Source organism: Dermochelys coriacea, chromosome 27 (genome assembly GCF_009764565.3).
Source record: "Dermochelys coriacea isolate rDerCor1 chromosome 27, rDerCor1.pri.v4, whole genome shotgun sequence".
Lineage (NCBI taxonomy): Eukaryota > Metazoa > Chordata > Testudines > Dermochelyidae > Dermochelys > Dermochelys coriacea.
Genome location: NC_050094.1, coordinates 12,358,266 through 12,373,383, shown reverse-complemented (window position 1 = coordinate 12,373,383; position 15,118 = coordinate 12,358,266). Strand labels below are relative to the sequence as shown.

The 15,118-nt window shown below is 41.2% G+C and overlaps 1 protein-coding gene across 8 annotated transcripts in view; it reads left to right on the top strand.

Annotated features, from left to right (window-relative positions):
* The window catches only part of FBXL20 (F-box and leucine rich repeat protein 20), a 69,503-nt gene that overhangs the window by 31,164 nt on the left and 23,221 nt on the right, over positions 1 to 15,118 (top strand). For 5 of the 8 annotated variants that reach the window (XM_038385517.2, XM_038385516.2, XM_038385523.2 and 2 more), the window contains 4 exons: positions 947 to 1,001; positions 9,886 to 9,960; positions 14,184 to 14,278; positions 14,854 to 14,922. In XM_038385517.2, the coding sequence (XP_038241445.1) occupies positions 947 to 1,001; positions 9,886 to 9,960; positions 14,184 to 14,278; positions 14,854 to 14,922 (294 nt within the window). The remainder of the gene's footprint in view (positions 1 to 946; positions 1,002 to 9,885; positions 9,961 to 14,183; positions 14,279 to 14,853; positions 14,923 to 15,118) is intronic. The other 3 variants (XM_038385519.2, XM_038385518.2, XM_043503316.1) reach the window with 1 other exon arrangement.

Genomic DNA, 15,118 nt, shown 5'->3' with positions numbered 1-15,118 from the left:
TATTAACACCTTATTTCTTCAGAGTTTAAGTGGATTTTGTACTTTTATTTATATATATGTTTAAATGACTGGAGAGTAGGAAAACTGAGCCCTGTGGAAAAATAACAAAGTACAACAATCTGCTTCTAGGATTCTGATAAATAGGGCAATAAGTAGATGGACTTCTATGCACCAAGCTGTTCAGAATACTTAGGAGTGCCCTCATTCAAAGGAATGGCATTCCATGTAGGAGTGACCCAGCCATCTCACTCCTAACTCACGTGACCTAGACAATTACACAGGCACACTAATGAACTTTGCTGACTTTATGCAAATTGCACTTACCTTCTATTTCAAAGCAAGATACTCCTTCTACCTCATCCTTGGGGCATGAGGACGACAATGCTTTTAATCATTTCTCATATTGTAGTATTTAATTCTTAATTATCACAGGAAATTATATATAAATTCCTGAAGTGGGACCAGATCCTCAGATTTTACTGAGGGGTTTAACTTGTTATTCACTCCACTGAGTGTCATCGGAGCTATGCAACTGTTTAAGGATAAAGGGATTTTTCACTGGGAAACAAACAGATTTTGTACAACTGTTCTCTTGTATTGAACTATAACTCTTTATCCTGCTATTTCCTTAACTAATTGAACATTTCTGACTGCTGAGCTACAAGGCAGCAGGAAGCGTTTGTTTTGATAAATAATCGTTTAGTTTACTCTGTCAGCAAATACTACAAGGTACAAGATTAAATATTTCATAGCAGTCCAATATCTGGGACTCTGCTTTCATTTGTTAACTGCTTGTTCTGCACTTTTATTTGCAGTCAAGCTTTCATGTGCATTACAAAGAAGTTCTCTATCTTCAAGCTTTTTTTTAAGCTTTCCACTTTCTTTTTATTTTAGATGCAAATAACCAAAATACCTTTTATAAAGTTTGTCTTTGTTTTCTTTACAGAATATTCTCTTTTCTGGATGTGGTCACTCTGTGTCGTTGTGCTCAAGTTTCCAGGGTAAGAATCTTTATGTATCAGTTAAAATCTATCAGCACTATTTCTCTTATTCTGACTCTGACATTTCCAAATTGCCCTCTATCTCAGATTGGGAAGAATATGCCAGCAAACTCTGTTAAAAGAATCTCAGCTATTTATACATATTCCTCTTTCTCCATAGTTAATCTAGTGATGCTAGGATTTCTGGTATTTACCACAACAGTGAGTGGGTTTGAATGTCTAGGTATATCCCTTTGGTAGCAGCTAAGGCCCTATTGAATAAAAAAATCAGCTACATCAATACTTTAAAAAAAATGTTTTCTGAACAGTTTTTAGATGGGGTACAGAAGGGCTGCTTTAAACAGGGGAAATGTGTTCAATTCACATTAGCTAAATGATAATTTTAAATGAGTTGTGCTAACATCTGGGCTTTGAATGCAGATGTACCATGTTCATGAATTAAACTTTAACACAACAAAGAGAGCCCAATGAACAGTTATCCTTCTGCTTCAATGTAGCTGATGTAAATATAGATGGAAGGAGAACTGAGTATTTCATTCAGTGTTTAACTAGTAAAGTAGTTTGTAACTTCATGCAACTCAACAAACATTGTTCAACTCGAGACTCCTTGAGGGAAAATGGGTGTGCAACTTCCACTAACCTGAATAACAATTCAGCCGGAGCTACTAGACTTGTTTTGTGGACTCTTGTCCAGAATTTCTGCTTTTTATCTTGCTGCTATCTAACAAGACACACATCTTGTTCACAGAAAAATTACCATAATGAATCATCTAGTTCTAAATGCTTATATAAAAATCCTTTAGTCTGTGGAGTCACTAGTATATTGGAATTACCTTATTGGCCGATCCCAGTATCTGCTGACTCTGTAGGAGAAAGCTGAATAGTTTGGGGTCCACTTAATGATAAGCTGTCCATGGACTTGCTTTTCTTAATGGTAGCCCTCAATAATACAAAAATGATATTATAAATTGTTTTTATTTGCAATTGAAGACACCACCCAGCCCCTAGACACAATGGTGGTCATGTGTTGTTTGGATCCTACTAGATTTTTATGCTAAGGATGACTTCATTTTCTCAAAGGAGCAACTCTGGCTATTAACTGGCTCACATAGGCTTCCAAAGGCATTTACCCATCTTGTCTATTATTCCCATTTTGTCACACCCTTGCCTTTTCACTGGGCACCTGTGAACACATTGGAGCTCAGAAACACAGATGACATGCAGCCTTCTTTTAATGTGGAAATATTGCTCAGTCTAGCCTGTATGCAAATGTATAGTACTCTCACTGGATCACACATTACAACGTGCATTGTTTGACTCTGTACCATGAATTAAATCCACTGGCACATTTCTTTTCCACTTCATATTTTCCTGGTGGGGGGGAGTAATTAAATGAAAAACAGGACATAAAAGCAATATCACGATTGAGATTTTAAATGCACAGAAATCAGACAACTCCATTAACACCATTATGGTTCCATCGGCTACTGTAAACTCTACGTCCTTGTGCATGCAATATGCAGTATTTCATCATACTGTAATGGTAACTTCAGTGCATGACTTGGATATTCTGAATAGAATGATGGCAGAGTTACAGGTGTTATGAGAACATAACTGTATATTTCATGACTTTTATGTATTTAAAACTGCAATCATATCATTACTTTAATGTACCTTTTTGCATTTAATAAACACAAGCTACAGGCCTCCAATTACTTGTTCTCACTCACAGGGTAAGTAGTACATATTTTTAAAAGCCTGTCAATTTCTTCTCTTAAAAAAATCACTTTTTTAAAGTGAACAAAAGCAGTCACTGTGCTACAGAAATGTTTTGCAAAGTGCATTTTATTAATGAGGTAAAACTTTAACAATGGATTCTTCTTTGGAGGACTCTGTGTATTCCCGCTTGTGGAATATGGCAGCTCTGCCATAGAGCTGTGGAACTGCTTTATAAAAGCTTATCCTCAGGGGAAACGGGAGAGATCTCGTGCAAAGTGACACTTGCCCTACTCTATGGGCATGCCCCCCCCATCCCTCCCTGCACCTGCCTCAGTTCCTCTGCAGCCTAGTGTAAACAGAACTTACTTTGTGGCCTTGGTCTAGCTTATTTTTCTTGTGGTTAGAGTAGCATAGGATAGTTGAGCGTACACATCTTGTCCTTGTATCCTTGGGCCCCCCTCCTGGGCCATATTGGGACACTAACCCTCATAAGGGCTTCAAGAAATGCACTTGGCAGTCATACTAGAGACTGAGTCCTGAAGCCAGTGCCTTCTCTGTTTGCGTGAGACTCTCCAGTAATCCAGTGTGCAGTTTGCTATGCCATCATCGCTCCTTGCACTAGAAGAGAGAAACTTCGAGCTGTGGACTCATCTGGCTTCTCCATGCCTACACCGGATACTCTGGGCTCATTGAGGGTACTGAAACCATTCTCTATGCCAAAATCCTCTGCAGAGGACCCAAGAGTCATTTTGTTGCTCTGGCATTGTCACCACCTTTTATATCAGTCTCGAGGTCTACATCTCCTCAGCCTCATGCTGGGATCAAATCCATTGCCCAGCACCACCAATGCTAGCTAAATCAAACGTGGCACTGAGACCAAACCTACAGTGTGTATTAAGGCCTTCATAGCCATGGTGAATACACAAGAAGTGCTTGTCTTGGCATATCATGCTTATTTGGTACAGTTACCGTCAGCCCTGACTCCAGACCTATCTTCTAGCAATGATGCCTCTTTCTCAGCATTGCAAGTCTATGCAGAAACCATCAGGATAAAAGAAAGGAGAAGAGGAAATGCACTCCTGTGAAAATCATGACTGGCATGACTCTGGGGGGGGGGGTGTAAGAAGAGCAAGGAGATAATAGGAAGCTTTAGGGCTTCAGCAAGGTTGCAATGTCATCCTCACCCCCTTTCTGCTCCCATAACCTCAGCTTGTGGAGAAATACTGATAAATGATGAAGTTTTGGAACTTGGGAGACACTAACTTGACATATCAAATAGCTTTATAGTGGAAGAACCTTTTATGTCAGTGGATTGGACTTACTAAGGAGAAATGCCCAAACCTCCCTGAAATTCCTTAATTCTTTTTTCTGAGAAGTTTAATTTTTAGTGTTGACTGAGTCTTTTCACTTAATGGCCTGAAATTAGTCTCTCCCACAGTACATACACTCGGTTCTTTCAAAACAGGAAGGTGCTTCTCTTGGCAGTGATTATTTGTTCCAAATATGATGGAGTTTTTCCGTCGTTCTGAGGTAATCTTTGAGATGCAGAGACTTCCAATACAGGTTCCCAACTACATCTAACTGCACTGACCTTATCATGGAAATCTGGTCTCAAAATATTATAGATGTGGCAAATAGTATAAGGAAGCTAACTGTCAGTGTATTAATTATAAACTCTTCCTGTTTCCTCTTCTTTCCCTTCTCTAGCTACTGAAACCTGCTTAGTCCCAGCCATCCTTACACTTACTAATTTATATTGTAGTAAGAAAAGGAGTACTTGTGGCAGCTTAGAGACTAACAAATTTATTTGAGTATAAGCTTTTGTGAGCTACAGCTCACTTCATCGGATGTAGTATCACCCAAGATTCCTAGTTGGGTTCAGGGTCCTATTGTGCTAGACATGGTAAAAACACATTACAAAAAGATGGTTTCTGTCCTGAAGAACTTTCAGTCAAAGTATAAGATTAGATAACAGGCAGATGCAACAAATGAAAGTGGGGAGCACAAGATAACAATGACAGTTATGAACAGCATGATGAGCAGTGGGGTCACACACATCAAACCTTTGCACTGTAGGTACTGGGCACATTTATATAGTCCTCCCCCCACTTCCAATAAGGGTCCTTTTAGCATATAGAATGCACCTAGTTTTTAGGAGTCCTCCCCATGGAGATATATTTAAGGCTCAAATTGATAACTATATAGTCTCTGTGTGTTAAAGTCCATTGTTCTTTGAGTGGCCTCTGCATATTCCCACTTGTAAGATCAAGGCACCTGTGCCACAAGCTTCCAGAAAGCAGTGTCCATTGAGGCCATTCATCTCACGCCCCCATCCTAATGAGTTCTAGGAGTATGAAAGGGGGAGTGGCTCCAGCTACCCCTCGGTCGCTTTCTAAAAGCCCAAGATGCAGCAAGCTCAGGTCGCGCTGTGTCCTCGACGCTTTTCCTGTCAGTGTTTTTTCTTTTTTCTCTTTCTACCTTTTTGAGGCAAATTTTGCTTGTTCTGAGTTATCCTTTAGCCAGGTTTTTCTTTTAAAAGACATGAGGAAATGCCTGTCGAGCATGGGCTTTGTCAGGACACAGGAGCAGATTGGGCCTGCTCACAGTGGGGAGGTTCCTCCGGTCAGCTAAGCTGACACTGAATAAGTTCGCAGTCAGCTTCAATTATTGTCTTTCAGGAGTGGGTTTGGCTGTCTCTAGCACCCCAGCACATGGGAGGCATGTCAGGCTGGTTACTATAAAAGTCTGTGTCTGTCCAGGTTGACCTGGATACCTAGCTATGTGCCGAAATTGGCTCTCTGGCTGTTGGATTCAGTTTCCAATGGATCTGGATCCGTAGAGCTCAGGTCCAGCAACCTAGTGTGGATCTAGCTAGGCCACCAAATCTTGGTTTTGCAGGCCATGTATCCAGAGCTGTAAAATCTTGATCCAGATCTGGTGGCCTACTATGGATCTGGGAGCTGCAAAACCTGAATTCAAACAGAGCACAGATCTAGAATTACCCCCACCAGCCCTTGGGGGAAAAAAGCCATGTTTGGCTTTGGATCCAAATGGAGGTAGGGCCAGAGCTTGAATCCAGATGCAGCAGTCGCACATGAAGGACTGCTGAGCACAGTTGTCAAGAAGGGGTCTGATTACCTGGGATCTAGCCAGCATGGGGAGCTGACATCTGTTACTGCTGAGTCACTTGTCTAAGAAATCTGTACCACTGAAGCCACAGATCAGCCCAGGTCATTGGACTCTGGTACTACAATACCACAATCTTTGCAGAACTGCTTGCCTGACTGATTCTGTGCCCAACATAGTGGCAAAAGCAAGCAGATCAGTTTGGAGGCCCTCACAAACTAGAAAGGGGAAATGCATTGCAAGCTTCTAATCAGGTCTGGAATGGAGGGTCTCTGTTACAGCATAGTATTTTCACATTGTGCTTCCTGTTCGGTCGTCTTCAGATGCACTTGCTGGATGCACTGCTTACCTGGGAGAAGGTTTTCCCCTCCCAATCCTCCATCTGTCAGACCCTTACCCTGGAGGTAAGAAAAGGAGGATTGGTCTGTTCTTAAACTCTTTTACTATGAGATGTTGTATAAGCCAATTTACTTAGTTGTGGAATTGTCAGTTCCCCTTGGTTCTGGGTAGGGACCATTGAGGTTCTCTTGGGCTCCCAGCACATTCCTAAAGGCCAGTTCAGCTGTCCAGGACCAGATTTACAAGAATCTGACAGGCTAAGAACTGATGCCAGGCTCAGAGGCTCCCTTAGGTTGTGAGGGTGCTATACCCATCACAGTTCTATCGATTCCAAGATTCACGGATCCAGAGATTTCTTTACAACACAGCCTGTATAGGAGGAACAGGATGCAGTGTCACAGGATCCATCTGAGGCTCCAGAAAGGACAGCCTATTGACTGAGTCGCTTTGCAACCCTTGAATTCGAAGGCAAAAAAAAGATACTTGTTTTAAAAGGCGCATTGCCAAGGGTCAGCAAATAAGATGCAGTGCACTGTAGGTCCTGTTTTACATTAAGAGCTTTTTGTGAGGGATTGTGATATTTCTTGAAGCTGACATCATAATATTTGGCTGGATCCATGTGTCTGAGCTCTCATAGGAGGAAATGTTGTTAAACATTATTGGGCTCTGGGCCACCTACCTTCAGTTCTAAGCCAGGAAGGAGACTTTTTTCAGGTCTGCTTCTGGTTCCACCGTGGAATTCGCAGTGTATAGGATTGGGTAGTGTCTTTTTTTTTTTTTTTTTTTTTTTTTTTTTTTTTTTTAGCCCCTTGTATGGCTTCTAGAAACACATAGGGGCACCAATCCTTAGCATTACCAAGCTTTCCTTGGAAGAAATAGACCTGGAGTCTAATGAAGCAGTTGACTCAGCACTTTTGGAATTATCAGTAGACATAGCTTTTATTCCTCTAATCTTGGAAGGAACAGCTGCACCTAAGGGTTGAGACTTCCATCACCTACACTTAGTGGTGTGTGAGATTTGTGTCTTGGCCACAATGTGAATGAGACTTGCCACCTATTGTATAATGTGGACAATAGGACTGTGTCGCACGGGGCAAAATACTGTCTGGCTGTGCTAACTCCCTGAGATTCATCGTGTTCACCTCTGGGTTCCAGAAACAGAACTCTCCTATTTCCTGAAGGGTACTAGTAGTACGCACCCTTCTGTGCCATAGTCCCGTATCTGTCCCTTTACACATAGCTTTGACTAGAGTAAAAGAATACCTCTCTCAGTAAAAATGTGCCCTATCATTTGGCCATGCTCTGGCAGAAAGTGTTCCATTAAATGCCTGGTTGTCATGACTACTCGCTGTGAGTGGTTGGGTATCTGTCTGTGTGTAGACAACAGTCTAAGATGTCTAAGACTTCCACCTCTTTCAAACCGCTAGAATGTCTTTGTTCTGGGCCTCCTTTACCTGCCTCCCTGAATGTATCCTACATCTGCATATTCAGAGGAACTTGTTATTGTATCAGGCCACAGCTTATCTACATGTTTCCCAGTCCCTTGGAGAAAAGGAACTGACACACTAGGAGCCAGTCTGTCATGGTCCAAAGGTTGCTTATCTGTTTCATAATTATGACTTCACAGGGCTTCATCTTCCTGGAATTATCACTCCTATCTTGGACAAAGAGAATGTCCTTGGCATGCCGTCGCTGTGTCTTCATGGCATCATGTTGCATTACTGATACCGGAGCTATACATGTGTTTTAGCAAAAATGTTCCGTCATTTAGACTTGTTTTGGGAGAGCAAGATTGGTTGCTTCTCCTGCCCTGGCATCCAGAGCTGATGCTTGTTTGGCAGTTCTGCTTTCCTTGTTTACCTACAACTCTGCAGCCTCCCTTCCTGGGGGTTGTACTGCTTGCTAAACTCCCACAAGTGGGACTATGCAGAGGCCACTTGAAGAAATGAAGGTTGCTTATCTGTGACCAGAGATCTTCAAGATGAGCCTCTACATAGTCACACTACCTGCCCACCTTTGAGTCTCAGGTTAGGAATTCCTGAATTAGTGGAAGGAGTGGTGGTGGTGGAGGAGCTGGAGGTTAGGGCCACTCCCCCTTTCAAATCCTTGGAACCCTGGGGGGGGCGGGGGAGAGAGAAAGAAGAGTGGCCCCAATGGAGGCTGCTTTCCAAAAGGTTTTGGAAGTTTGCAGTGCAGGTACCTTGATCCCACAAATGTGAATATGCAGAGGCTCATCTTGAAATACTTTGGTTACAGGTAAGTAATTTAGCGGGCTGAAAATAATGTATGCTCTAAAAATAGTCTCAGTTGCTAAAGTTTGATTGCTGATATAAAAATAAACCATAACATCAAAAAAAGAAGCATCTGATTTTAAATTTACAGAGGTAAGGAAATGCTAAGTTAAGGTTCCATCTTTGACCTATCTCTTTATTATTGGGCATTGTAGCATGTATGATGTATAGCATCTGATCTGGGGCCTATTTACTACCTATGTGAATTAGGGACAGATTCTCTACCTTCATTCTGAGTACTCTTGTTTTTCACATTTTAAGCTGGCTCTATAATCCTTTTAGCTTTTTTTGTGGTTAAATAGCACAAAATTGGTGCCAAGCAAAAATTCTAAACTCCGTCCATTGTACACTGATTGGATTTGCTTATATCCATGCTCCAGGTCACTTCAGAAATCACAGATATAAATATGTGGGACTCTTAGTGACTTGTAACTTTCATGCTGGAACTCACATGAGCAAACTGTCTTTGCTTGTGACTCTTCAGCATTCTTCTCTGCTGCTGTTGCTAATATGTGGAAACTGGTGTTTGTTTCCTTTTTCACATCCCCCACTTCACCTTCTGCTTGATGCTACAGTGATGTCATCCAGTGTGTATGACCCTTGGTCAGTTTCTTGGGATTCAGCTGTCACAAATCCAGCATTGTGAAGTGACTGAAGAATTGAGTAGAAGGAAAGGATGGGAAATCAGGGAACTTGGAGAGCTGGCGATTGAACACAGCTTCACTGAGGAAGCAAAAGTTCCAGAAAAAGATATAGTGAGTGGTATTGTTTAGGGCAGAGGGACTAGCTGTCAGGCGATCCAGGCCTGTTCCTGGCTATGCCACTGACTCACTGTGACCTTTGTCAAGTCACCTGTGACCTGATTTTTTTTAGAGGTGCTGAGTATCTACAGCTTGCACTGCTATCAGTGGATGCTCCACAACTCTGAAATCAACCTGCTAGCCTCTGCCTCTTTTCCCCTCTGTGAAATGCAGAACATGATACTGATCTACCTTGCATGGATATTAAGAGGTTTAATGTTTGTAAAATGCTTTGAGATCATGTTACCCATGTATATGTTCTCCAATTGGAAAGCTCTTTTCTAAAATACAAAATAAAAAGTCCAGTGTGCGTGGCCCATAAATGGAAATATCATTTGTCTGCGGATAATCTCCGTGATACCTTGGACTTGCCTACCTAAGTGTTCAGTGATATATGAAGAATTAAGAGTGCACTGTGTAGGTGTGGTAAGTCTTGTCTGAACTGAGGATATTGCTGACCTAGGGGTTTTTCATCAGTTGCAGTAATTTATTTGGTGCTTTTTCACTTGAGTTACAGTGTGGTTTCTAAAAGGAACAAATTGTAACTAGATTCCCACTGGCATTTTTTTTCATATTAATCATGCACTGACATTTTTTTCCCCAATAAAGGCATGGAATGTTCTGGCCCTGGATGGCAGTAACTGGCAGCGAATTGACCTGTTTGATTTCCAGAGGGATATTGAGGTATAATTAAGTGACATACAAACCCATTTTTCTTGTTTAAAAACGTAATTACAGTATGGAATAGATTAAGACCCCCAGCATAACCCTTTCCACCTTCCCTGGAGATAGAAATAATTAATTTCAGTTCTTCTTAGCTTCAGGGAACCTTTATAGTCTTGGCAATTCATTCAGCTTTTGAAAATGGACAGAACTATTTAACTGTACCAGGAGTGAATGGTATTTGTGTGTGTACATGTACACTTATTTGAAAGAAGCAGTTTTTTGTTTACTGAGAGAGTAGAAATAACTAGAGTAAATATGTTCTTTTGCTGATGGGTATTGGTCTAGATTTTTCTCTCGAACTCAATATAATCAAGTATGGCTTTTATCTAGTAGGCTTGGATTTATATCATTAAGACACTAAATTTCTCTCTGTCTCTAAAAAAGAAAAGGAGTACTTGTGACACCTTAGAGACTAACAGATTTATTTGAGCATAAGATCTGTCTCTAGTGTCTGTTTTCCTTTGTTGGAAATGGAAACACAAACCTGGAAGATGCCAGAGATTTCCAGTTCCGAGTTAGTCCTAAAAGATGTACCTCTTTGGGAAGGCCTTTTTGTAACTTTGGATAAATCTGTTAGAAGTGAACTATGGAATCCATGTAGGAAATGATAACTTTGTGCCTCATGTTGTCATGTCGGTTCTGGAAACTAAAGTCCCTATATTCTTCCTGGCTGAATTTTCAAAAACAAACTAAACTAAACAAAAACCCATATCAGATTAACAAATTTATTAGAGCATAAGCTTTCGTGAGCTACAGCTCACTTCATCGGATGCATTTGGTGGGAAAAACAGAGGAGAGATTTATACACACACACACACACACACACACACACACACACACACACACACACACACACACACACACACACACACACACACACACACACACACAGAGAGAGAGAGAACATGAAACAATGGGTTTATCATACACACTGTAAGGAGAGTGATCACTTAAGGTAAGCCATCACCAGCAGCAGGGGTGGGAAACGAGGAAAACCTTTCATGGTGACAAGCAAGGTAGGCTAATTCCAGCAGTTAACAAGAATATCAGAGGAACAGTGGGGGGTGGGGTGGGAGGGAGAAATACCATGGGGAAATAGTTTTACTTTGTGTAATGACTCATCCATTCCCAGTCTCTATTCAAGCCTAAATTAATTGTATCCAGTTTGCAAATTAATTCCAATTCAGCAGTCTCTCGTTGGAGTCCACATATCTATTCAGGGGATACCATCATAGGGCCTAATCACATCAGCCACACTATCAGAGGCTCGTTCACCTGCGCATCTACCAATGTGATATATGCCATCATGTGCCAGCAATGCCCCTCTGCCATGTACATTGGCCAAACTGGACAGTCTCTACGTAAAAGAATGAATGGACACAAATCAGACGTCAAGAATTATAACATTCAAAAACCAGTTGGAGAACACTTCAATCTCTCTGGTCACTCGATTACAGACCTAAGAGTGGCTATCCTTCAACAAAAAAAGCTTCAAAAACAGACTCCAACGAGAGACTGCTGAATTGGAATTAATTTGCAAACTGGATACAATTAATTTAGGCTTGAATAGAGACTGGGAATGGATGAGTCATTACACAAAGTAAAACTATTTCCCCATGGTATTTCTCCCTCCCACCCCACCCCCCACTGTTCCTCTGATATTCTTGTTAACTGCTGGAATTAGCCTACCTGCTTGTCACCATGAAAGGTTTTCCTCCTTTTTCCCCCCCCTGCTGCTGGTGATGGCTTATCTTAAGTGATCACTCTCCTTAACAGTGTGTATGATAAACCCATTGTTTCATGTTCTCTGTGTGTGTATATAAATCTCTCCTCTGTTTTTTCCACCAAATGCATCCGATGAAGTGAGCTGTAGCTCACGAAAGCTTATGCTCTAATAAATGTGTTAGTCTCTAAGGTGCCACAGGTCCTCCTTTTCTTTTTGCGAATACAGGCTAACACGGCTGCTACTCTGAAACCTTATCAGATTGTTACATTCTCATTTTAAAAATTATTTTTTTGGAGATGGGGAGAGGAGAGCAACAGTGTAGATCAACACAAACTTAAAAACATAAGAATGGCTTGTTTGATGTCCTGGTGGAAGCTGCAAGTTATGCAGCCTTTGTGGACAGAAGTATTAAAGTACTCTCTGCCAGACATGTCTAAGCATCTCATATAGACGTAAAGGAACTGGCCTCTGATATGGCAAATTGTGTACCTGAAAAATTTGGTCTAAAGGCTCATCGTGTTTGGCAAGTGCCCTGAATGTTTGAAGGAGGGAAGCAAATGTGGTTCTGCTCTCTACAGCAAATCTTTCTTGAGACATGTATCTGTTGATTAAGGGAGAAAGTAAAACTAGTAAGAGCATTCCTAAAGTTCTCTGCTGGGATAAGACTTTACTTTAACACAGATGCAGGGAGATCATTGGAGTTCCCTGGTCCAAGGTAGGAGCAGAAAAATAAGGAAAGAACTTTTCAGCCATGGTGCTTTATCTAGACTGTGTAAGAAGGAGAGAGTAATGCTGTGAATTTAAACTAGGCTTTTCCCTTCTTGAATGGTTTTACATGGCTTTAAAGTCTCCCCATTCTCTTACTCATCTGTGTACTAAATATGTATTTGTGCACTAGCATTGGCTTATTTTAATACAAGGTGCTCCAAAATGATGCTGTTCCTTAACCTAAAAAAACATTCTCAAGCTGTCTAAGTCCTAAATGTTGTATGCTTTAAAGAAAGATAAACTTGCAGCTTTTACATGTTTTCTTTAAAATATATTTGAATCCTCTGCAATCCCAAACATATTCATAGCTATGGTGAGGCCTCTGAGGGCCTATACAAACATATGCATGGTTTAAAATTCTGTAACCTTCCTTTTCTAAGGGTATATCTACACTACCCACCGGATCGGCGGGCAGCAATCGATCCAGCGGAGGTCGATTTATTGCGTCTAGTCTAGATGCAATAAATTGACCCCCAAGCGCTCTCCCGTCGACTCCTGTACTCCACCACTGCGAGAGGCGCAGGCGGAGTTGACGGGGGAGCGGCAGCAGTCCACTCACCGCGGTGAAGACACCACTGTAAGTCAATCTAAGTATGTCGACTTCAGCTACGTTATTCAAGTGGCTGAAGTTGCATAACTTAGATTCTCTCCCCCCTCCCCTCAATGTAGACCAGGGCTATAATGCAGCATGGGATTTACCTTCCTTTATCCCTTTTAGCCATTGCAACACTTTGGCAGTACATCCTAGCTGCAGTTGGCATTCCAAGAGTAGTAGTATTTCAGAGAGTAGGTTTTAAGGAAGGTAAATGAGGGGGTTTCAGCAGACTGATAGCCCTTTTAGAGCATGCTAATACTTTGCAGCTACCCTACTGCTCACGTACATTTTTGATTTGGGAGGGAGGGATTAAAAATTTCTTAATACAAACTCTTAGTAGCTAACACTTGAACGTGATTGACGTTTCCATTCTCCAATGATCAGAGGAGGAGAATAAAATATTACTGGACACTGAAACTTGTGTGCTGATAGAGTTGTATAGTCTCTCTCTCCTCTCCTCGGTCTCTTTACCATTTCATCATCCAAAGTTGTGGAAAATTCAAATTTGTCCTGTGGTCTCTGGGGAGATGCGCGCGCGTGCTCTCTCTCTCTCTCTCTCATGTAAAATATGACATTAAACTGCATTTCTCCAGATGTCTTTGAGAGGAAAATTGAAATGCTTCCTCCATGAGAGGAGGGAACTCCCCTACACTATTCATCTCCACTCTGACCCCCAAAACAAAAATCTTGACATCTTTCATGACAACACATGCCTATTGGAAATCCTCGTCACGTGTTGTTTCTGTGATCTGTTGTATTTCTTCAGTAATGGTACTTCAGCCATCTCTTGGGTAACCTCTTGCACTGCCTAGTAGCTCTGACTGTTGAGGATTTTTCTACTACTTAGCCTCGGCTTTCTTCCTTTGGTTTTGGGTAATTGTTCCTTGTCCATTTTTAGAAGTTGAATCTAAAGTTGGTCTCCTTCAGTTTTATATTGGTACCTTGATGGTAATTGTGTTTGCTCAGTACCCTTATGCCTGGAATAATATACAGACTGTTTTTAATCTACAGAGTTTTAAATTTAACTTTAATGAAGAGATTGTGGAAACTAAGAAGTGATATCAGTGGAATTCTTTTCCTGTCTTTTTACAGGGTCGAGTAGTGGAGAATATTTCTAAAAGATGTGGGGGTTTCTTGCGAAAGCTAAGCCTGCGTGGGTGTCTAGGCGTGGGAGACAACGCATTAAGGTAGTGGTATGGCTTCTTCTACTCTTAACTGTGAAGCAAAGAATAGTTCTCCTTCCCCACCCATAGAGGGCTGGAATGATGCATTCACTCCTGAACATGCTAGAGTGAGACCAGTAGTAATATGCATCCAAAAATAATTGCTTAAGTAAATGATGAACAATATGTGTATCATTCTTTGTGTGTTTGAAATATGAGCCTTTCTCCCTAGCCCTTCTTAAAAAATAGCAGGATAGAGTAAAATGATGGTATTGCAATATTGGGGGAATTGGCACTGGAAACCTGAACCACTGTCCCTTGCTCCTGGGCTGAGAGAACTCCAAAGACAAGATATGGGTAACAGCTCATCGTTGCTCTGCGTTGCCCTCTAAGCCCAGCATTCAGTAGCCTGTTTGATTCGATGTCCTTGAGAGATGCTCACATGTAAAAGGCTGGTGGGGAGGATCAACAGTTGGCCCAAGATAAACAGTACCTGTTTTTTTGGTTTTTTGTTTAATTATTTCTGTAGTATTGAGGGTAAAGCATCTGGAAACACATTGTCTGAAAAGTAGTGTGTTTTATCTTTTTTTCCAATGAAGGACATTTGCACAGAATTGCAGAAATATTGAAGTATTGAACCTAAATGGCTGCACCAAGATCACAGATACGTAAGTAATGTGTTTTTATTAGGGGGAATGTTGGAATATTAACCTTTGTAATTATTAATGTACACAAATCCTGTCTCAACTGAATGGAAGACAGTGGTTCCAAATTCTCCTCCGTTGTTCCACCCAATTATCTTAGTACCGTTTTGTTTTCTAAATGTGGTATGAGTAAGTGGTCTACTTCCAGATGAATGACTTG